Here is a 23,685-nt window from a genome sequence, read left to right as displayed (position 1 = left end):
TTTTTTGAGATGGAGTCTCGCTCTTGTTGCCCAGGCTGGAGTGCAATGGCGCAATCTTGACTCACTGCAACCTCTGCCTCCTGGCTTCAAGCGATTTTCCTACCTCAGCCTCCCAAATAGCTGGGATTACAGGCATGCAGCACCACGCTCAGCTAATATTTTGTATTTTTAGTAGAGACAGGGTTTCACCATGTTGGCCAGGCTGGTCTCGAACTCCTGACCTCAGGTGATCTACCTGCCTCGGCCTCCCAAAGTGCTGGGATTACAGGTGTGAGCCACCGCCCCCGGCCATGCCTGGCTAGCTTTTTAATGTTTTGTAGAGAAGAGTCTCCCTATGTTGCTCAGGCTGGTCTTGAATTCCTGGGCTCAAGCAGTCCTCCTGCCTCAGTCTCCCAAAGTGCTGAGGTTACAGGCGCACTGCGTCCGGCCTGGGGCAGAATTTAAATTGTACTGGCGGATATTTAAGTTAGACTGCCTTGTAAGGACGCTTCAGGTCAATTAAAAGAGACTTAATGCCGAAGCAGGAGGTCATGTGGTGAGTGCTGCTCAGGCAGGCGGTAAGCTTTGCTCTCTATCTCCCTCTGGTGGTCAATCAAGGTTGTGATGGACAATGATCACCTCTGATTTAGAGACCAAGCTTGTGACTATGTAGGGTTACTAGGAGATGGAGATCAGGAGAGGGAATTGACTTAGGAGAGGAAGCCCCAGGCACCTGCCCGGTGGGACCCTTTCTGTCTCTCTGACCCATGCAGTACACTGCAGACAGACACAGACATTGGGATAGGGTATTATTTCCTTACTCATTTTCCCTTTTATTATTGTTTTTGTTGTTGTTTTTTCAGACAGCCTCACTCCATTGCTGTCTGGAGTGCAGTGGCACAATCTCGGTTCACTGCAACCTCCACCTCCTGGGCTCAAGTGATTCTCCTGCCTCAGCCTCCCGAGTAGCTGGGACTATAGGTGCACACCACCACACCTGGCTTTTTTTGTGTGTTTTTAGTAGAGATGAGGTTTCACCACATTGGCCAGGCTGGTCTCGAACTCCTGGCCTCAAGTGATGTGCCCGCCTTGGCCTCCCAAATTTCTGGGATTACAGGTGTGATCCTCCTTTTTGTTATTGTTGATTTTCCCCTCAGCAAGGGGCCAGAGGAAACAGAGAAAAGTAGATTATTGGCGTTCATGGAAGTCACAAACTCTGGCCAGAATGGGAAGAAGCTGGCACTCTGGGAGTTGGGAGGGCAAGGAGAATGTTGTAGGATTTGGAGCCTACTTGAAGGGTGCAGGATAACTGGAGCATTTGCAAGAAGTGACCCCTTACACAAACATATTCCCAGACCTGCCCTGAGCAAAAGGAGGTGGAATGGTAATGGTTAGGGATGAAGACAGGCTGGGCCAGGGCATGACTGCCTGGTGGAGGCGCAGGAAGAATGCTTCCCAGGGATGCTGTGTTTTCTCTCTCATATGGGAGGTTGGATGTTTGGGGGTGCAGATCACAGATTGTGAGCTCTGCTTCCATAAATTCTCCTTTCTGAGCAGAGTAAAGCTCCCAGACTCTTTCCTTATTCTCTAAAAAACTTTAACATTTCTTCCCAAATTCCCAAATCAGCTTTGGAGTCCAAGACCTCCCCAAACTCTGGCTGAGCAGACATCAGTGTTCAGCTCTAAGTGTGTCAAACTCAGCATCCAGGTTCAAGGTGTCAGCCCTCACTGCCCCCCACCCCTCCACTACCAATCCCCCTACCCATCAGCCTGGTCTGGGCAAGGAGGCCACTGCCAGCCTCCAGCCCAAACCCAGAGAAGCCCAAACCCAGAAAAAGAAAATACAGTTGGGAGGTGATCCTCCCAACAACCCACCTCTTGTCAGGTGATCCTCCCAGCAACCCACCTCTTCCTGAGCCCCTGCTGATGCATGGGAGCACGTGTTGGAGCGTCTCTGTATTTTCTTTTTCTTTCTCTTTCTTCCCTTCCCTTGCCTTCCCTTCCCTTCCCTTCCTTTCTTTTTGAGCTGGAGTTTCGCTCTTGTTGTTAAGGCTGGAGTGCAATCTTGGCTTACTGCAACCTCCGCCTCCCAGGTTCAAGTGATTCTCCTGCCTCAGCCTCCCGAGTAGCTGGGATTACAAATGTGCGACACCACACCCGAATAATTGTTGCATTTTCAGTAGAGATGAGGTTTCACCATGTTGGCCAGGCTGGTCTCGAACTCCTGACCTCAGGTGATCCACCCACCTCGGCCTTTCAAAGTGCTGGGATTACAGGCATGAGCCACCGCGCCTGGCCACTTCTCTGTATTTTCACCAGCTCCCCTAGGCTTGTCCTCAAGCCCCAGCCTGCCTTCCCTAGCCATGGGCAGGTGGGGCCGGGGATCCCTGATGAATAAAAAATCTGGAGAGCCAGATGTTGTTGGTTAGCACCGGAAAGATGGAGAGGCTGTCTTACAGGACACAGAGCGGTGTCAAGGCACTTGGCTCCCAGGTGTAAGGAGGGTCTGTCTCCTTGGTCTCCTTGTATGTCAAGGCCAGAGAGTCCCATCAGGGCCTGACCACTTTCAGCTCCTCACCTCAGAACCCCCTCAGCAGCTCAAAGTAAAGACAGAAGGGCTCCACCTCCCTCTAGAAGAAATTCTAGTCCAGAATGGTTTCCATCTGCACAGTGGAGAAAAAACATCACAGGATGCTTTGCATTTAGAGAGCCACCAACTTCAGAAGTGGTCTGCGGTAAAATTGTGTATTATTATCAGTACACATACTGATGTGTAGTGATAAGTGAGGAGGCCGCTGCCAGCCTCTAGCCCAAACCCAAAGAAGTTTCCTCTGTGAGGTGGGGCAGGAGATGTTGGGGCAGGAGAATCACTTGAACCCAGGAGGCAGAGTTGCAGTGAACTGAGATTATCTATCTATCTATCTATCTATCTATCTATCTATCTATCTATCTATCTATCTATCTATCTTTGAGACAAAGTCTTCCTCTATCACCCAGGCTGGAGTGCAGTGGCACGATCTCTGCTCACTGCAGCCTCTGCCTCCCAGATTCAAGCACATCTCCTGACTCAGCCTCCCGAGTAGCTGGGAGTACAGGCACATACCACCATGCCCAGCTAATTTTTGTATTTTTAGTAGAGATGGGGTTTCACCAAGTTGGGTCTTGAACTCCTGACCCCAAGTGATCTGTCTGCCTCGGCCTCCCAAAGTGCTGGGATTACAGGTGTGAGCCACCATGCCCGGCCTGCAGTAAAATTTTAAATTTTAATTTTCAGTAAAAATTTAAATTTCAGCCCCTGTCCCTGTTTTGCAGTGAGCAGATATCTGCAAACCTACCCCCAAAGGCCAAGGGAATTGAAAGGCCAAAGAAAGAGGCTGGCAGGCCAGGCGTGGTGGCTCACGCCTGTAATTCCAGCACTTTGGGAGGCCGAGGTGGGCGGATTATCTGAGGTCAGGAGTTCGAGACCAGCCTGGCCGACATGGTGAAATCCCGTCTCTACTAAAAATATAAAAATTAGCCGGTCATGGTGGCGGGCGCCTGTAATCCCAGGTATTCAGGAGGCTGGGGCAGGAGAATCGCTTGAACCCAGAAGGCGGAGTTACAGTGAGCCGAGATCACGCCATTGCACTCCAGCCTGGGGGATAAGAGCGAGACTTTGTCTCAGAAAGAAAAGAAAGAAAGAAAGAGGCTGACAAATCCAGTTTCATAGAAAGAAACACTTAATAGGGACTTACGAATAAAAGTGGTTCACCACACCTGCTGTCCAGAAAATATCGTTTCTATAACAAGCTTTTAGAGTAAAACAGGTGCAACCAGTCATGGCTCAGACTGTCTTGCAAAAGTCATGACCACCGGGGAGGTTAGATACACATCTGTATGAGGGGTTATCTGTGTTACAGGCATTGTTGCTTTATGAGGGGTTGGTGTGGTTTGGCTGTGTCCCCCACCCAAAAATCTCATCTTGAATTACAATCCCCATAATCCCCCTGTGTCGGGGGAGGGACCGGGTGGAGGTAATTGGGTGATGGGGGTGGTTACCGCCATGCTGTTTTCATGATAATGAGTGAGTCTCATGAGATCTGATGGTTTTATATGTGTCTGGCATTTCCCCTGCTTGCACTCACTCTTTCCTGCTGCTCTGTGAAGTGTCTGCTTCTCTTTCCCCTTCCGCCATAATTGTAAGTTTCCTGAGGCCTCCCCAGCAATGTGGAACTGTGAGTCAATTAAATGTCTTTCCCTTATAAATTACCCAGTCTCAGGTATTTCTTCATAGCAGTGTGAGAATGGACTAATACAGGGGTTATCTATGCTACAGGCATTGTTTAAAGACTTTGCTGCAGGAATCAGGAATCCAATGCCAATCACCATGGCAGTTTTGCTTCAAGATGGCATCACTCTGCCATTCTTTTACTTTTTATGTTTTATTACTTCTTATATTAAATAGAGACGGGGTCTGGCTATGTTGCCCAAGCTGGTCTGGAACTCTTGGCCTCAAGCAATCCTCCTGCCTCGGTCTCCCAAAGTTCTGGGATTATAGGTGTGAGCCACCGCACCCAGCCTCTCTTGTTATTCAACAAGCTATTTTATTACAGTCCCCATCCTTGATCCCCCCTCTGCCTGTTAATTCTAGAGTGAAGAGGAGATGGGCAAGGATTAAGAATCCGGAGACCTAAGTTCTGTAGAGAGTTCTGCTGAGAGCCTGCTATGTGGCCCTAATGTCTTGTATGCTCTCTGGGCCTCAGAGTATCCATCTACAAGTGTGGGGGTGGAGCTGGATGAGCTCAAACTCAATTTTCTCCTGGTTGTCATCCCCCAGGCCCCTCTCCAGCTCCATCTACTGGGAAAGGATCCCCTTCTCCCTGGACATGGCCAGCAGCTGCTGTTGCACCTCCCTCAGCTCTGCAGGGGGTAAAGGAGAGGAGAGGGCATGAGGGACAGGGCATGCTCTCCCTCCCTTTGTGGGCAGGGCATTGTAAAGTGGCTCTGGGGGCCGGGTGTGGTGGTTCACACCTGTAATCCCAGAACTTTGGGAAGCTGAGGGGAGCGGATCACTTGAGGTCAGGAGTTCGAGACCAACCTGGTCATCATGGGGAAATCCCGTCTCTACTAAAAATACAAAAATTAGCTGGGTGTGGTGGTACATGCCTGTAATCCCAGCTACTTGGGAGGCTGAGGCAGGAGAATTGCTTGAGCCCGGGAGGCAGAAGTTGCAGTGAGCTGAGATCTCACTACTGTACTCCAGCCTGGGCAACAGAGAGAGACTCTGTCTCAAAAAAAAAAAAAAAAAAATGTTGCTCTGGGTACTGGGGTTAGCTCCCATGTGTGTCCGTGGAGGGGAAGTGGGCTGCAGATTCATTTATTCCTGGAATGGTATGTTCCCTTTTCTTTTGGGAAAAATGAGCTGGGGTAGGGATGGTAGGTGGACTTGCCCCTCTTGCCTTTTCCTTGGAAGAGGGGACAACAGGGTCTGCACCCTGCCCACTCTGCTTGTAGCTTGGTATCAGGACTGGCTTCATGAGCATGCAACCTGTGCAGTTGTACACGGCCCCATGCTTGGTTTAATGCTCTGCTGCTGCTGTCTTGAATATAATTCTTTGCTCTTGTTGCCCAGGCTGGAGTGCAATGGCAAGGTCTCGACTCACTGCAAACTCCGCCTCCCGTGTTCCAGCAATTCTCCTGCCTCAGCCTCCCAAGTAGCTGGGATTACAGGCGTGTGCCACCACGCCTGGCTAATTTTGTATTTTTAATAGAGGTGGGGTTTCACCATGTTGGCCAGATCGGTCTTGAACCCCTGACCTCAGGTGATCTGCCCCCACCTTGGCCTCCCAAAGTGCTGGGATTACAGGCGTGAGCCACTGCGTCCTGCCAAATATAATTCTTAATAACTTTTGTAGCAAGGAGTCCTGCATTTTCATTTTGCACTGGAACCGTTAACTTTTGTGGTAGGTCTTGCTTGGTACCATCGGGCCTAACCTAGTAGGCCTGGCACGTCAGGGATGGCCCTCACCCTCATTCCTCATCCTCACCACACAGAGCCCCCAGCAGGTACAGAATGTTCTCTAACATGGAGCTGAGGTTGCTGGAAGTCTCCTGCAGTCCCGCAGTCATTCAAACACCTCGTTCCTACCCCCAGTCCTCCCTCCCAGAACTGGCTCCTGTAGATCCAGAACTCGATCAACCTGGCAGAGAGATGGGAAGTGATGATCCCCCTGAAATTAGAGAGGGAGCTTCCTGAAGAGAGGGGGACGCAGGTCTTTACGCTCAGAATGGCCATTCCATCAGGGCCAGGGCCCAGTCTCTCTTTCAGCCAGAAGAAGCCTCCTCAGGTGGGCTGAGATCTCCCAGGAGGAGGCCGATCACGCCCCATCCAGCCCATCTCTGGCCTTACCAACTTGTATCCCCCGCCCTCAGCCATTTTAAAGCTCAGTTTATCACCCCCCACCGTCCACCCTCCTACCCGTTAGCCGGGCTTGGGCTTCCGGCGCAAGTCTGGTTCTCAGCACTTGAGCCCTGTTACCCCGCCCCAGCCCCGCCTCCACACCAGCCCGTCCTCCGCCCCGCCCTCACGGCACCAGCCACGCCTCCGCACTAGCCCCGCCCTCACTGTGCAAATCCCTTATTGGCCCTGGCCCCGCCCACACCGCTCCAGCCCCGCCTCCGCACCAGCCCCGCCCTCGCCACCCCAGCCCCGCCCTCACCGCCCCAACCCCGCCTCCGCACCAGCCACCTCCCCAAAACCCCAGCCCCGCCCTCACCACCCCAACCCCGCCTCTACCTCAGTCCCGCCCTCACTGCGTAAGCCCACCACACCAGCCCCGCCTCCCCAGCCACGCCCACACCGCTCCCGCCCCACCTCCACCCCAGCGGGTCATTCCCTGAAGGCGATGTGCCTCCCGGGTCAGGCCCTTCCGCTTCGCAGCTCGTCCTTCACCTCCACCTGCAGCGCCCGGAACCCCCTGTGCTCCTGTGGGGCCATCTCGGGCCCTGACGGAGCTGTGGGTTCAGGACAGTGGTGACTGGGACGCTATCCCTCTCCACCCTGTTCGACCTCACTTTACTCAGCGAGTCCCTCACTCCCAGGCACAGAGGTTTCTTTCTGGGATGTGGCGCCCTGCTCCCCCGTGCAGACTCTCCTCGCCAGGAAAAGATGGTCAGAGCAGAGTCTTGTGGTGAGGGGACGTCGGGGCTCAACGCCTTACAACGTTTTCCGATGGGCACTGAGGATCCTGTTTAGGGGAAAGGGACACACCCTGTCACCATGGATGACTGTCAGATGGAGGGCGAAATCATGAGGACGGAAAGCCCAAACGGAAGAGGTGCCCTGCGCCACGGTGCAGCCCTGGGTGGGCCTAGCCTCAATCTACCTAGAGCAGCATGGTGGAGGCTTCCGGGGAGGATGCACCGAAAAGGCCCAAGAAACCCGTGGCTGCCATCGCAGTCAGCACTACGTCCCGCCAGTGTCCCGGGGACCCCTCTGCACCCCACCCACCATCACCCCCAAAGTCTTTCCTTTGAGAAGGGGCTCTGGGCTTGAGCTGCTGACTTGACAGGTTTCTTTCCTTTGCTTAGGAAAGGGGTCTCTGTGTCCCTCTTACCTTCTAAGACTTTGTCCACCCTTGGGGTGGGGATGGGGAGAAGAGCCCTCTGCTTCTCTGACCTTCTGAGGGCATTTTCAGCTTCTTGTTCTTGGATGGGGGATATCTGTGAAGGTCAGAAATGGGGCACTGTGGCCGGGTGTGGTGGCTCATGCCTGTAATCCCAATACTTTAGGAGGCTGAGGCAGGCAGATCACAGGAGGCGGAGTTTGAGACCAGCCTGGCCAACATGCTGAAACCGTCTCTCCCTCTCTCTCCATTATTTCGTTACCCTGGAAGGGGAGTACATGTGTGTCCCAGAGGGACAGGGCCCTGTGGATTCTAGGCCTGGTTCTTTCCTTCCCTCCCTGTGTGATCTTGGATAACTTGCTGCCCCTCTTTGGGCCCTTTTGTAAAATACAGATCCCTGCCAGCTTGAGCAGTCCGTGCAGTTCTGGGTGGGTCCTGCTCCTCTGTGTCAGCCCCTAGCATCTGGCTTGGAATCCTCAACCTGCCTCCTCACCCCACTCTGCAAGCTCACCTCTTCCTCAGGTTTTCCAGATCATTCACGATGATGACTGAGGTTTTGGATGTTGGGTTTGGAGTTTTGACATTTGCCCTTGACAGTGACAGAGGCATTCACCAGGACACATGTGACTGCAGTCTTGTTGATCTTAAGTCTTTTCTTAGTTCTACAGGACAGACGTGCCCTGTGCTTGTTCCCACATACCCTCTGCCGGAAGCATTCCCTGATGAATTGCCTTGGCCCCAAAAGTGAATGAGAATTGAGGACTGACCTTAGACATTAGTATTAGTGTGGAGGCTTAAGTTTTGTTTGGTGTTCTAAAAGAGGAAGATGGCAATTGTCGTAAGTGTAGAAACACACACACACACACACACACACATATATATATATATATATTTTTTTAATTAATTTATTTTTTTTGAGACGGAGTCTCACTCTGTCCCCCAGGCTGGAGTGCAGCAGTGTGATCTCGGCTCACTGCAACCTCTGCCTCCCGGGTTCAAGTGAATCTCTGCTTCAGCCTCCTGAGTAGCTGGGGTTACAGGCGCCTGCCACCATATCCAGCTAATTTTTGTATTTTTAGTAGAAATAGGGTTTCGCCAGGTTGGCCAGGCTGGTCTAGAACTCCTGACCTCAGGTGATCCACCCGCCTCGGCCTCCCAAAGTGCTGGAATTACAGGCATGAGCCACCGGGCCTGGCCAAAATGTATATTATGATTGGGGAAGATCAACTGGATTCCAGGGGCCCGAGGCAGGCACATGTGTGTGTGCACACATGTGCGTGTGTGGTGGTAGCGGACATAAAAGCTGTGTTGGCGCCAGTGCACTCCAGCCCGGGAGAAAGAGTGAGACCCTGTCTCTAAATTTAAAAAAAAAAGAAAGAAAGAAAAAAAAAAGATTGGGCTTTTAGGCTGGTTTGTTTTTCATGGCCCCAGGGGCAGCTCTTCAACCAGTGGGAAGAAGGAACAAGGAAGTAGTTGAGGTTGAAGTAGCATTTTCCAATAGTCATTCCGCCTTATTTACTTCAGTCCTGATAAGATGGAAATTCTTTCTCAAGTGCATCACCCGCTCCCAGCTTCTGAGAATGGACACTTCAAAATTTGACCTTTTCTGCAGGTAACCCAAAGTCAATGTGACTGATCTCGTGCATTTTGCCAATGTCCATAGGCCCCTTTGAGGCAGGGGGAGTCAGTTTTCCACACAGGGCCGTTTAAGAGACACTAAAATGCCCTACTACAATGACTTTTGAGTTCTTAGACTTTTAATCATGTCCCTCCCTGCCGTTAGGGTGTACTCTCTCACTGCTGTTATTCTGCCCCTCTGTAATATAATTTTTGCTATCTCAAAAATACTGTTTCTAACTTGTTATAAGCAGGAAGCCACAGTTCTGAAATTATTAGTAATCTCGTAAACTAAGAATAAATGAGTTCTGAGCGAGGGTTCCTGTGAGCAAAGTACATGACCCTTTGTCGGTGTTTGATTGAGATGTCCCCTTATGGGTTCACATGGCCCCTGTGCACAGCCCTGTCTTCCTGGATTGTCATCATTGACACATTAGCCTGTCAGGTCCCCAGGGTCAGGCACAACTGCCTGATCTTTGTAGCTGCAGCGTCTGCCATGCGGTAGGAACTCAACAGATGGTTTGTTTGTTTTGAGACAGAGTCTCGTTCTGTCACCCAGGCTGGAGTGTAGTGGCGCTGTCTTGGCTCACTGCAACCTCTGCCTCCTGGGTTCAAGCGATCCTCCTGCCTCAGCCTCTTGAGTAGGTGGGATTACAGGCCCGTGCCACCACACCCAGCTAATTTTTGTATTTTTAGTAGAGACGGGGGTTTCACCATCTTGTCCAGGCTGGTCTCGAACTCCTGAAGCTTCAGGGCCCACCTTGGTCTCCCAAAGTGCTGGGATTACAGGCTCTAGCCACTGCGCCTGACCAACAGATGCTTATCAAATGAAGGGGTGGGCTTGTGGTGGCATCCATTTGGCAGCTTGGGGGCCTTGTTCTACTTTCCCTTTGCCTTCCTGGTTTGGGGTGACTGTTCCTGGAGGTGAGAGAGGTTGATGACGTCAGATTCTCAGAGAGCTGAGGCGAAACCGTTTCTAGCAGTTTGAACTCGCTTTAGTCCAATGGGGGAGGCAGTCCCTCCCTTTGGAATAAGCTCCCCGGGATGCCTCTGGCTTCGATGCCCCTCACTCTGGAGGAGACCTCAGTCTTACGGTTGTGCTCTCAAAGCCTCTGTGAGTCCAGTTCAGGAAGGGGTGGGGCTTCATTCCCTCTCAGCTGGGGGCTCCCTCAGGGTACCCTTGGCTTTCTCTCCCTCTCGAGGCGTCCGCTCTCTGTAGGGCAGGAAGAAGCTGGTGGCAGAAGGGCTGTGTGGGCCTGTAATCGTCCATGGGGTTCACGTTGTGTGCTGCCTAGACAGAGCCGATTTATCAAGGCGGGAATTGCAATAGAGAAAGAGTAATTCATGCAGAGCTGGCTGTGTGGAAGACCAGAGTTTTATTATTACTCAAATTAATCTCTCTGAGCATGTGGGGATCAGAGTTTTTAAGGACAGCTTGGTGGGTGGGGGGAAGTCAGTGAGCCAGGAGTGCTGATTGGTCAGGGATGAAATCGCAGGGAGTCGAAGCTGTCCTCTTGTGCTCAGTCAGTTCCTGGGTGGAGGCCCCAAGATCAGAGGAGCCAGTTAATCGATCTGGGCGGGGCCAGCTGATCCATCAAGTGCAGGGTCTGCAAAATATCTCAAGCACTGATCTTAGGAGCAGTTAAGGGAGCCTCCAGCGGCATGGCTCCTAAACCATAATTTCTAATCTTGTGGCTAATGTTAGTTCTACAAAGGCAATCCATTCCCCAGGCAAGAATGAGGTCTGCTTTGGGAAAGGGCTGTTACTATCTTGGTTTAACTATAAACTAAGTTTTTCCCAAAGTTAGTTCAGCCTATGCCTAATGAGCATAGGAATGAGCGGGGACAGCTTGGAGGTTAAAAGCAAGATGGAGTCAGTTAAGTTAAATCTCTTTCACTGTCTCAGTCATCATTTTGCAAAGGCAGTTTTAGGCCTCTCCCTCTCCTCCCATCACAGCCCACTGGCTCCCTGATGCTGCATGTGGTGACAAGCTGGGACCTGGGTCCAGGCCCTAGTGATTCTTGCCTCAGGCCTGGGCCGGCAGTAGGCTGGGCTGTCTTGGTTCCTGAGCCAGACTCCAGCATTTCCTGGTGGGAGAGTTTGGGACTGACATAGTGTGTCTCCCAGAAGAGCGTGCCTTTTCTCTCCCTCTGTCCCAGGCAGAAGGGCAGAAGCGGGTAACATCACTGAGGCTGTCCAGCTGCCTCACCAGGCTTCTGTGGTTTCTCAGAACCCAGGGTCCTATGATCCCTGGTCCATGGCAGAGGTGAGGATGGGAGTGAAGCCAGTTACGCCACCCTCTCCTGCCTGCCCAGTGGACAAGCACAAGCCCGGGGTCAGGACGCTGAGGGAGCAGCCCGGGATTCTGGAGCAGTCATTCTGGGCGGGAGCCTCTCTGAGTGTGTCGGCACAGCCCTGGCCAGTCTAGCAGATGGACTCGGGTGGCAGGGGCTGGGAAGCAGAAGGTGAGAGGGGAAGCTGGCCTCCAGCCCAGCAGGAGCACCCCCACCAAAGGGGTGGTAGAGGGCTGAAGACAAGCTCAGCACCCGTTCTCGTCACCAACAGGCCACAGGTGCCCAGGAAATTGGGCAATCAGAGACCAGGGCATTGATAAAAGTGACTTTATTGAGTTGTCCAGGGATGTTCTGGGGTCTCCTCACTCCCCCCGCCCAGCTCTCCAGTCACCTGTCCCCAGCTCAGTCGTAGAGACCACCTTTCCCCCACGAGAAGGAGCTCAGGAAACTCATCAGTGTATAAAGGAGAAGACGGAGAGAGCTTGGGACTCTCTGGATAGGGACCCTGAGCCGGAGGAGGGGATCCCCAGTAGAGGGCACAGGAACAGGAGGAGCTTGGGGACAAGAGAAGCAAGAAGCCAGGGGAGGCTCTCAGTGGACGCTCTCAGTAGAGGCAGAGAGGGAGAAGAGAGGAGGACCCCACAATCTCTTTTTTTTTTTTTTTATCGGGCGGCGGGCTCTCTCTGTCACCCAGGCTGGAGTGCAGTGGCGCGATCTCGGCTCACTGTAAGCTCCGCCTCCCGGGTTCACGCCATTCTCCCGCCTCAGTCTCCCAAGTAGCTTGGATTACAGGCACCTGCCACCACGCCTGGCCAATGTTTTGTATTTTTAGTAGAGACGGGGTTTCACCGTGTTAGCTGGGATGGTCTCGATCTTCTGACCTTGTGATCTGCCTGCCTCGGCCTCCCAAAGTGCTGGGATTATAGGTGTGAACCACCACGCCCGGCCCACAGTGTCATTTTAAATCTGGCCACAGCCTGGCTTTTGACCTCCCCTCCAGTTTGGTCCCACCTACCCTTCCCTTGCCCCTCTTTGCACCCTCTCTTCCAGCCCCGGGGGTGAGTCTTGCTGCTGCCCAGACATTCTGAGTTGTTGCACATCTTCCTTGCCTTGTCCACACCTTTCATCTAGGGACCCTCTCTCCTCTCTCTTTTCTGTCCAAAACTCTCCCTATTTTTTTTTTTTTTTTTAGAGAAGGTCTTGATCTGTGGCCCAGGCTGGAGTACAGTGGCGTGATCTTGGCTCACTGCAGCCTCCACCTCCTGGGATCAAGTGATTCTCCTGCCTCAGTCTCATGAGTAGCTGGGGTTACAGATGCCTGCCACCATGCCTGGCTAATTTTTTGTATTTTTAGTAGAGACGGGTTCCTTGGAGGTGAGAGAGGTTGATGACGTCAGATTCTCAGAGAGCTAAGGCGAAACCGTTTCCAGCAGTTTGAACTCGCTTTAGTCCAGTGGGGGAGGCAGTCCCTCTCTTTGGAATAAGCTCCCCGGGATGCCTCTGGCTTCGATGCCCCTCACTCTGGAGGAGACCTCAGTCTTACGGATGCGCTTTCGAAGCCTCTGTTTGTGAGTCCAATTCAGGAAGGGGTGGGGCTTCACTCCCCCTCATCTGGGGGGCTCCCTCAGGGTACCCTTGGCTTTCTCTCCCTCTCCAGGCGTCCGCTCTGTAGGGCAGGAAGAAGCTGGTGGCAGAAGGGCTGTGTGGGCCTGTAATGATCCGAAGGGTTCACGTTGCATGCTGCCTTGGGTGATCCACCCACCTGAGTCAGTTCAGGCTGGGCGCGGTGGCTCAAGCCTGTAATCCGAGCACTTTGGGAGGCCAAGGCGGGCAGTTCACGAGGTCAAGAGACCGAGACCATCCTGGCCAACATGGTGAAACCTCAACTCTACTAAAAAATACAAAAATTGGCTGGGCGTGGTGGTGCGCACCTGTAGTCCCAGCTACTGGGGAGGCTGAGGCAGAGAATCGCTTGAACTTGGGAGGCAGAGGTTGCAGTGAGCTGAGATCCTGCCACTGCACTCCAGTCTGGCGACACAGTGAGACTCCATCTCAAAGAAAAAAAGAAAGAGAAAAAAAGAATCAGTTCAAACATACTACAGCGAAGCCTTTGAAATCACCCAGGGCCAGGCATAGGCTCCCTCCTCAACCTGCCCCCAACAGCCCCTCCTCTCTTGCTCCCACCCCACCTGCTGTCATTCTCTGTTCTGGGTTTTCTGAGTCTAGCACAATCCAGGCACAGAGGAGGCACCAAAAAACTCCAGGCACCAAAGATGGTGTTGGTTAAGATGACACAGAGAGAGAGACAGAGAGCCAGCGCAGGTATTTAGTAGGAATAAAGGAAGGAGGGTTGGGATGGGCTTGGGGGCAGGGGTGAAGCTGCACAGGAGGCAGAGGGGGTCAGAGAAGAGGAGAGGGCATAGGGGTAGGAGTGTGGGGTGTGGCTGGAGGAGCATCCTGGGTCATCAGACCACTGTGCTGAGGATGGAGGAATCCTCAGAACGCACAGGCAGCACTGGGGCCCGCTTGAGGGAGCGCCGGGTCTCGTCTTGGTTCTGCCACACATAACGCACCAGATAAGCCACCACGAGTGTCAGCCAGCCCCCCATGGTGACCAGCAGGGCCACATCGGTGCTCCTCCGGGCCCCGCCCCGCCCTGCCCCACACAGCTCTTCCTCCCCTGCCAGCAGCAGGAACTCCTGCCCCACGAGGTCCGGTCGGGCTCCTGGGCCACACACGATGCCTGTCCCAGTGCCTGGCGCCAGCCTCACCTGCCGGAGCACTTCCTGGAGGGCGCAGTCACAGTGCCATGGGTTGGCGGATAGGTTCACTTGGATCTGTAGTCCCACAAAGGCCTCCACGGGCACTGAGGCCAACTGGTTGGCAGAGAGGTCGAGGTGGCGCAGCGTGCCCTCCAGGCCCTGGAAAGCCACCCCTGAGAGGTGGGCAAGGGCATTATGGGACAGATCCAGCTCCTCCAGGACAGGCAGGTTCTGGAAGGCACCAGCAGGCACAGATGCCAGCTGGTTGGCATCCAGGTAGAGCTTGCGGGTGTCGTTGGGGATGCCAGAGGGCACAGTCCTCAGACCTGCCTGGCTGCAGCGGAACGTCTGTTCACCTGCTTCCTTTGCCACATAGCAGCCCCGGGGAGGCACCAGGGGGCTGGGCACAGTACCTCCTGTGCCTATCATCAGCAGGAGGGACAGGAGGTGACCTGCTGTTGGGAGCATGGCCATAAATTGGCATAGTCTTGGAGTGGAGTAGGATCTGGGGAAGAAAAGGCCACATAAAGGAAGAGTGAGTCAAGAGAATCGCATGCCTCACTGCCAGCTTTCTCCTGCTGAGGTCCCTCTGGGGGGTGGGTGTCCCTGGGCCGGGGCCTCTTCTCTGGGGGCTTCTCTCAAGCCTGGGTGACTTTTTCACTTCCTTCTTGGGGTCTCTCTTGATTTAAGGCTCCTCAATAGGGCCTTTTGGGTAAAGGGCCTTTTGCGCTTGAAACTCTTTTAGGGTCTGTTGATTCTAGAAGGTTAATCTATGAGGCCTTGTTGGCCATTCTGGGTCTTCGGGTTTCTAAGTTTCTGCTTCTGTCCATGTATTGATTCCTCTCATCGGAATAAAGTCTTCTTCCCCTACCTACCTGGGAGGCTGCCAAGTGGGCTAGGTAGGCACCAGAAGGTCTAGTTGGCACTCGTGTGATGGAGACAAGGGGGACAGATGAGCGATAGGGTGTCAGGGCGTCCAGCTAGGCCAGGTGACTAGGTAAAATGGACCTCTGGCCCCACCTTCTATGCCTTTCTACCCCTTTTCTGGGAGCATCTACCCCTCTGCCTGCCCCAGCTCTGTCCTCTCTGCTCTGCACTTTCTCCCTCCTCCTCCCCGTCCTCCTCCATTCTTCTCACCCCTGTTGGTGGCAGAGCCTTCTCGAGTGCAGATGCCCTCTCCCTGGACGGAGGCTCCCTGCTGCTGGGCTCTGGAGACCCGCTTCCTCCTCCAGAAGCCCTGTTTGCTCGCAGCTGCTGGAAGTTGGGGGCTGGGACCCAAGAGTGTTGGGTTTCCTGGCATGTGACTCTGGGCCCAGGTGTCGGATACCTGAGCCATGGTGTGGCCAGGCAATGCCAAGAGAGGGCAGATCCTGGACCCTGATGAACTCTGTCGTGGGGAGACCAGGCCCCAGTTTCATTCCCTGCACCAGGCTCCCCTCCCAAGGTCTTGATGCTGCCATCTTCCATCACTCCTCAAGGCTGAAACTCTGCTTCCCAGAACCCTTCTTCCTTACCCAGAACCTGGCTGGGCAGAAGGATCCCTTCTTGGCAGGCCTGGCAGGCAGAACTGGGTGGGCCCCATCTCATATCCACTGTCTCCAGCAACCAGTATCCCCCCAACTCCATTCCTCCCCCTATCCCCTTCTGCCATTCTTCCACGCTCAGTGGCCCCTTCTTCCATGGTGAGCAAACTTCCCCTAGCCTTTCCTTGGAAAACTTGTCTGTCTGGGGTTCCTCATCTTCTGGCTCCTCACAGTGCCCAGCCCTCTTGCCTGCTAGGGGTGCTGTAGTTCAACTTCAGTTTGTTCTCTGCGTGGTGGATTGATTGCCTCTCTAGGAGTTGGAAGGAGTTCTTTAAGGCACCTGAAGACTGATGTGGTTGTCTCTGAGTTTTCCTGCTGATTTTATGATCTACATGAGAACTGACTCAGGTTCTCTCAGTTTGCTGGAGCCCTGGACTCTCAGGTTGGCACTTTGAATCCTCCCTCAGGCCCGGGCACCAAAGAGGGCTTGGATGACTTGTTCCTCCAGGGCATCCCTACCCCAGGCATCATTTGCAGGCCATGCCACTCCTTGATACCACCCTCTCCTAATGTTCACTGGGTAGTGGGAAGGAAGGATTTCAAGGCAGAAGATGAGATTCATGTGTGACCTGGGCATGTCACCTGACACTGCCGTAGGGCTGGGAGGACCCGCCAGGGTTGAGTTAATGTGAAGGTACTTTGTGAAGTCTGTGCAAAGGCTAGTTGTTAGGATTACTGACTTCCAGAACACATCATGGTCTTCCTCCATGATTTCATTACCCACGCCAGGCTTTTCCCCTCCACTTCCTCTCGTATGCTGTGCAGGGGCAGGGATGACAAGGGGTCATAGATGTGATCCATGTGGATGACCTATCTCATTTCTTAGCCCATGGTGGCTTATCCCCTGCCACTTCCTTGACCCTCAAGTCCAACCACATGATGCCTCCTGTGGCACCATCCTACCTACAGTATCTCAGTTCGGTGCTGGGATTCAGAGCCTCAGTGATTGATAGAGCTCAAAGGAAGGGACCAGCCAGTTGAACCCTCCTTAGTTTGCAGACAGGTAAACTGAGGCCCAGAATGTGACCAGAGTTACACAGTGTCAGTGGCCAAAGACCAGAGCCCAGTTTTCTGACTCCTTGTCCAACCACTTTTCATTGTCTGCTAGCAGCTCTTACCTCTGTGCCACGCCTACCAATACCCTACATCCTTGCATGTTGAGTCTGATGGTACCCACGGTATTGTATTGTATGGAACCTGGAAACCCTCCTGCCAGGTCAAAGAGGTGGAAGAGAATGGGAGAGTGGGGTGTCACAAAGACTAGGAAGGATATACTTACGTGAAGGAAGATGAGGTCATACGCATTGGAGACCTTTCTCAGAAGGATTTTTCTTGCTGGATTTTGCAAGACTGTGGGTGACCAGGACTGGACATGGAATTGTAGAGCTCAGTGCAAAATAAAAATGGGGCGTGTGTGTGGGGGGGTCCCTTGTTTCAAAAACCTGTTAAGAATTTCTTCCTTTTTTTTTTTTTTTTTTAAGATAGAATCTCACTCTGTGGCCCAGGCTGGAGTGCAGTGCCATAACCTCGGCTCACTGCAACCTCTGCCTCCCAGGTTAAAACGATTCTCCTGCCTCAGGCTCCCAAGTAGCTGAGACTACAGGTGCCTGCCACCACACCCAGCTAATTTTTGTATTTTTAGTAGAGACAGGGATTCACCATATTGGCCAGACTGGTCTCGAACTCCTGACCTCAAGTGATCCACCCACCTTGGCCTCGAAAAGTGCTGGGATTACAGGTGTGAGCCACCACGCCCAGGCGAAAGCTGTTAAGAATTTAAAGGCCTTGCCAAGTGTGGTGGCTCACGCCTGTAATCCTAGCTCTTTGGGAGGCCAAGGTGGGTGGATCACTTGAGGCCAGGAGTTCGAGACCAGCCTGACCAACATGGCGAAACACCATCTCTACTAAAAATACAAAAAATTAACTGGGCTGCGGTGGTACACACCTGTAATCCCAGCTATTTGGGAGGCTGAGGCACGAGAATCACTTGAACCCAGGAGGCAGAGGTTTCATTGAGCTAAGATTGCACCTCTTCACTACAGCCTAGGTGACGCATCAAGGCCCTGTCTCAAAAAAAAAAAAAAAAAAAAAAAGAATTTCAAGGCTGGGTGCAGTGGCTCATGCCTATAATCTCAGCACTTTGGGTGGCAAGGATCAAGGAGCCTCACGAGTTTGAGACTGGCCTGTGCCACATAGTAAAACCTCATCTCTACCAAAAAAAAAAAATTGTCCAAATGCAGTTTCTACAAAAAGAAAAAATAAATTAACGGACCATGGTGGCACATAGGCACATACTTGTATTCCTAGCTACTCGGGAGGCTGAGGTGGGAGGATGGCTTGAGCCTGGGAAGTGGAGGCTGTAGTGAGCTGTGATTGCACCACTGCACTCTAGCCTGGGTGACAGTGTGCGACTCTGTCTCTAAAAAATAAAAATAAAAAAGAATTTCAAGATGATGACAGCAGCACAGTGTAAAACCAAGTTGAAGGGCTCTTCTGAGCACAGGGCATGAGGTCTTGTGGGACCTTACCGGCTATATGCCTGTGAGGCTGGCCCTGCAGTTTACCTTTGAACAAGCAGTTTCAGAAGCGTGATGGGGAGTAGATCAGATGGTAGGATACTAGATGATATCATCTCTGAGGATGTACTCACCACAGACTCATTTCTGTGATATCAACAGGGGCATTTTGCAGACTCACGTTTGTCTAAGGAATCAGATAACTTTCTACACTTAGGCAGGAGAAGCAACAAGCAACCCTTTTTTCTGAGGGTTACTTGTTAGTAAGGCCAGACAATCTGCTGCTGGCTACTTGGGTGTCCATTTTGGGACTGTAGCTGAATGTGGGACAGAAAGCTGATCAATCCTCCCTTTCCCCCTGTTCCTCTCTCACACTGGGCAGGGGCTTTAACTGAGGCACAAGAATTGAGCCTGGCTGTTGATGGAGGGTTATTTCCTTCTAAGACTAGGGCAGCTTCCAGGAAAACAGTGGGACTAGGGTGTCCAGCACAGCAGCTGTGGGAGAAGCAGGAGCCCAGCCGGAGCTGTGGATGTGGTTAATTAAGGAAGGCTGAGTGCAGACTCAGTGAAGGAGGGAGATCTGAGGCGAGGGGGGAACCACACTTAGGACAGTGCACACTGCAGACTAGGGACTGCAGAGTTGCAGCAGAAATTCTCTGCCATTCATTTATTTGTTTATTCATTCAGTGAGGATTTCCTGTGAGCCTTGTATGCTAGTCAAAGGAAACATAGACAGGGTTCTTAAGGTGCTGGGTCTATGTCAGGATTCTTAAAACACCTTGCACATTCAAATCACTTGGGGAGCTTTTACAAATTAGTTATGCTGGGGCTTCATCTGGACCAATTACATTAAAATCTCTGTGCATGGGGTCTAGGCACTGGTTTCTTTCAAAAGCTCCCCCAGATATGTCTAACGTGCAGCCTGGGTTGAGAATTGTTGGTCTGAGGGAGGCACAGACATGTCTCCATAATGCTTTGATGTGATGCCTGCATTAATTGATGTTTGTACAAGGAGCTGTGAAGCATAGAAAGAATAAGTATTAATAACATGGCAGAACTATCTCTTCCCTCCTACTACCGGATAACACACATGGCTTTGGGAGTGGCAATGCACTCAGTCCTTGACAATTCAACCTGATTGATCTTCTCAGCCATCAGAAATCCTGTTGCCTACTTCTCCACTTCTCCAATCTCCTTTGCAGCTGAGGGCAGCCCAATTCTGGTCAATGGCATCTAAGCAGAAGTCTGCAGAATAGGTTTGTGGGACAGTCTTTGATTTGCTGGTAAGAGAGGATGGGGCTGGGGCTCTGCTCTTCTCCGTACCTTTTTTTTTTTTTTTTGAGATGGAGTCTCTGTCACCCAGGCTGGAGTGCAATAGTGCGATCTCGGTTCACTACAACCTTCACTTCCCGGATTCAAGCAATTCTCCTGCCTCAGTCTCCTGAATAGCTGGGATTACAGGCCTGCACCACCACACCTAGGTAATTTTTGTATTTTTAGAAGAGATGAGGTTTCACCATGTTGGCCAGGCTGGTCTTGAACTCCTGACCTCAGGTGATCCACCTTCCATGGCCTCCCAAAGTGTGGGATTACAGGCATGAGCCACTGCACTGGCCTTTTTTTTTTTTTGACAGAGGGTCTCACTGTGTTGCCCAGGCTGGAGTGCAATGGTGCAACCACAGCTCACTGCAGTCTTGACCGCCACCAAACTCAATCAATCCTCCTGCCTCAGCCTCCTATGTAGCTGGGACCACAGACATGTGCCACCACAATGAGACAATTTTTGTTTTTGTTTTTGTTTTTGTAGAGATGAGGGTGTCAGTTTGTTGCCCAGGCTGGTCTCAAACTCCTAGGGTTCCTGCCTCAGCCCCCACAAAAGTGCTGGTGATTACAGGCACGAGCCACCATGCCTGGCCCCTACTTTGAACGTGAAAGGGTCAACTCAGGCCATCTCGTGGCCATGAGACAACAAAGCATAAAGGGAAGGTTGAATATTATTGAGATGTTGGCCGAGAAATCACTGAGCTACTCAACCAACACCAGCAACCGCCACCTCTAGACTCAATACGTGAGAAAGGGAACCCCCTAATTTCAGTGCTTCTCAATTTGGCTGCATACTGGAATACAGGCAGTTTTGAAAACTCCTCATGCCTGGGTACACCCACGGAGATTTTGAGTTAATCTGGTATGTGTCTGGTGATGGAGATCTTTTTTTCTTTTTGAGACAGAGTCTCACTCTGTCACCCAGGCTGGACTGCAGTAGCACCATCTCGGCTCACTGTAGCCTCTACCTCCTGGGTTCAAGAGATTCTCCTGCCTCAGCCTCCCAAGTAGCTGGGATTACAGGCACACGCCACTATGCCCAGCTAATTTTTGTATTTTTAGTAGAGATGGGTTTTCTCCATGTTGGCCAGGCTGGTCTCGAACTCCTGACCTCAGGTGATCCACCTGCCTCAGCCTCCCAAAGTCCTGGGATCACAGGCGTGAGCCACCGTGCCTGGCCAGGTGATGGGAATTTTCAAAAGCTCCTCAGGTGATTCTAATGGCAATCTAGGGTAAGAATCATTATTTGGGTTTTCTGTTGCTTTCCGCTGAGAGCATCCTTAACTGGTACACTAGCTTTTCCAGGGTATAATCAAGGAAGACTTCACCAAGGAGTGACATTTGAGCCAGGCTTTAAAGGCTGAGTTACTCAGGTGGTGAAGCAGAGCATGCAAAAGCAAGGGAGCACGAAATGGCTTGGCTTCCAGATCACCGCGTGGATGGAGGGGGTGGTGGCAAAGACCAGGGGTAAAGAAGTAAAAAGGGAGCAGATCCTTGTGGCTTGCATGCCATGAATGCATTGGGACTTGATTCCGTGGCTTATGGATAAAAAAGGTGTTATTTAGTTTTTATTATTTTATTTATTTATTTTTTTTGAGACGGAGTTTCACTCTTGTTGCCCAGGCTGGAGTGCAATGGCATGATCTCAGCTCACCGAAACCTCTGCCTCCCAGGTTCAAGCGATTCTCCTGCCTCAGCCTGCAGAGTAGCTGGGATTACAGGCACCTGCCACAACGCCTGGCTAATTTTTGTATTTTCAGTAGAGACGGGGTTTCACCATGTTGACCAGGCTGGGCTTGAACTTCTGACCTCAGGTGATCTGCCTGCCTTGGCCTCCCAAAGTGCTGGGATTACAGGCGTGAGCCACTGTGCCCAGCCTATTTATTTTTTTGAGATGGAGTCTCACTCTGTCACCCAGGCTGGAGTGCAGTGGCTTGATCTCAGCTCACTGCAATCTCTGCCTCCCAGGTTCAAGCGATTCTCCTGCCTCAGCCTCCTGAGTAGCTGGGATTACAGGTGTGCACCACCATGCCCGGCCAATTTTTTTTTTTTTTTTTATTCTTGTTATTTATTATTTTAGTAGAGACGGGGTTTTACCATGTTGGCCAGGCTAGTCTTGAACTCCTGACCTCAAGTGATCCTCCGATCTTGGCCTCCCAAAGTGTCGGGATTACAGGTGTGAGCCACTGTGCTCGGCCAAATTTTTATTTTTATTTTTTCCGAGACAGGGTCCCACTCTGTCTCCCAGCCTGTAGTGCAGTGGTGGCATCACAGCCCACTGTAACCTCAACCTCCCCAGGCTCAGGAGATCCTTCCACCTCAGCCTTCCAAGGGGCTAGAACCAGAGGTGCATGCCACCACGCCCAGCTAATTTTTTTTTTTTTGTATTTTTGTGTAGAGATGAGGTTTGGTCATATTGCACAGGCTGGTTTCAAACTCCTGGGTTCAAGTGATCCGCCCACCTCAGTTTCCCAAAGTGTTGGGATTACAAGCGTGAACCACTGCATCTGGTCGGATTGAAAGGTTTTAAAATTAGATTTGATATTTGGATCACTGTGTTGGTTGTGTCGGGGATGTATTGGTGGCAGGAAAACAAGTTATGGCAAAGGTCTAGGTGTGAGATGATAAAGACCTGAGGGACACATGGCATGGAACTGGAAGAGCCATCACCGGGGAGTCCCACGCTCTGTCTTGGCCTGTGCAGTGCCTGGGGAAATTCTTGGGCTAGACCCGAGACCAGCAGATGTTTATGCCACGGGGCAGATCCTTTCTGTTTTCTGGACCCTCACAGTCTCTGAGATCCCTTCTAGCCTGATGCTCCACATGTCTAGAATGGCAGGCAGGGAAGAGGCTGAGGCATGGCAGGGCCCTGGCTCCCAAGTTCGGGGCCCAGGAAAGGGAGCCTCTTAGCCTCCCACCGCAGGCAGTCTGAGTCACCGCTCCTCCCTCTAAGGGTGGTAACTCTGTATCCCCAACATGTGACCCTAGGGGAAAGAAGTTCAGCAGGCCTCTATCCCCTTCCCTCCCTGATGTTGGAGACCCCCAGGTCCAGCCTGGATAGGGGGATAACTGAAAGGAAAAGAAGATAGATAGATACATAGATAAATAGATAGATAGATGATACAGAAGATAAAGAAGGGCTACCTTCTGTATCAGGTCAGCCAGGGACCCATCGAATGCCAGGCTACTGGGCAGTTTCGGGGGGAGGACAACAAAGGCCTCTGCTATTCTTCTTCCCTGTGGAAAAGAGCAAGGGGTGTACACATACACTTCATGCTGCCATGCTTGGAGGTACTCTCTCATTTACTTAACACATATCTGAGCACGTACTGTGTACCAGGGCCTCTTAGGCACTGGGGATGCAGAGTTGTGTTTTTTTTTCTTTTTTTTTTGAGACAGGTCTCGTTCTGTCATCCAGGCTGGACCGCAGTGGCATGATCACAGCTCACTTGTAGCCTCAACCTTCTGGGCTCAAGCCATCTTGCCACCTCACCCTCCCGAGTAGCTGTGACTACAGGCGCGCACCACCACGCCCAGCTAACTTTTGTATTTTTGTGTAGAGCCACTCGCGCCTGTCTGAGAACATTAAATGTCCCCCAGCCAATGAGGGAAGACTGGTGTGTGCACAAATACAGCCATCTGATCACCTAGGGGTAGGCTTGGGCTGAGGGACCTGCCAGGGTCACAGGAGCCTGGAGGATGAAGCTTGGGGAAGGCCTGGGGAAGGCTGTACCGAGAAGGTGACAGGTGAGGTAGGCCTTGAGGGATGTATAGGAGTCCATCAGATGGAAAAGGGTAGGAGGCTGAGACAAGAACAAGGGAGAGCCATGTGGCTGTGGTCTGGGATGTGCAGTTCTGTCAGAGGCGTGTGAACCAGAGCAACTCCATCTTAAATAGAAGCTGGGTAAAATGAGGCTGAATCCTATGGTTAAGGCATTCTAAGTTACAGGATGAGATAGGAGGTCAGCATAAAATACAGGTCATAAAGACCTTGCTGATAAAACAG

At 52.0% G+C, this 23,685-nt stretch overlaps 1 protein-coding gene across 1 annotated transcript; it reads right to left on the bottom strand.

The window, feature by feature from the left end:
* Positions 1-13,960: 13,960 nt before the first annotated feature.
* Positions 13,961-17,195, bottom strand: LRRC3C (leucine rich repeat containing 3C). The gene is made up of 2 exons (XM_023203932.1): positions 17,120-17,195; positions 13,961-14,762 (listed from the first exon to the last, which is right to left on the bottom strand). The coding sequence occupies exons 1-2, from the start codon at positions 17,143-17,145 to the stop codon at positions 13,961-13,963; spliced, it is 828 nt and encodes a 275-aa protein (XP_023059700.1). The 5' UTR covers positions 17,146-17,195.
* Positions 17,196-23,685: the final 6,490 nt, after the last annotated feature.

This window comes from Piliocolobus tephrosceles, chromosome 16, assembly GCF_002776525.5.
Source record: "Piliocolobus tephrosceles isolate RC106 chromosome 16, ASM277652v3, whole genome shotgun sequence".
Classification (NCBI taxonomy): Eukaryota; Metazoa; Chordata; class Mammalia; order Primates; family Cercopithecidae; genus Piliocolobus; species Piliocolobus tephrosceles.
Note: the sequence above shows the minus strand (reverse complement) of the source record. Positions and strands in the feature narration are given on the sequence as shown.

Excerpts from the sequence above, each read along its gene's own strand:
- LRRC3C (XM_023203932.1), bottom strand. The coding sequence starts at position 17,145 with ATGCGTATGACCTCATCTTCCTTCAC. Across the intron at positions 14,763-17,119 it reads ATGACCTCATCTTCCTTCAC|ATCCTACTCCACTCCAAGAC; the intron begins GTAAGTATATCC and ends TTTCTTCCCCAG.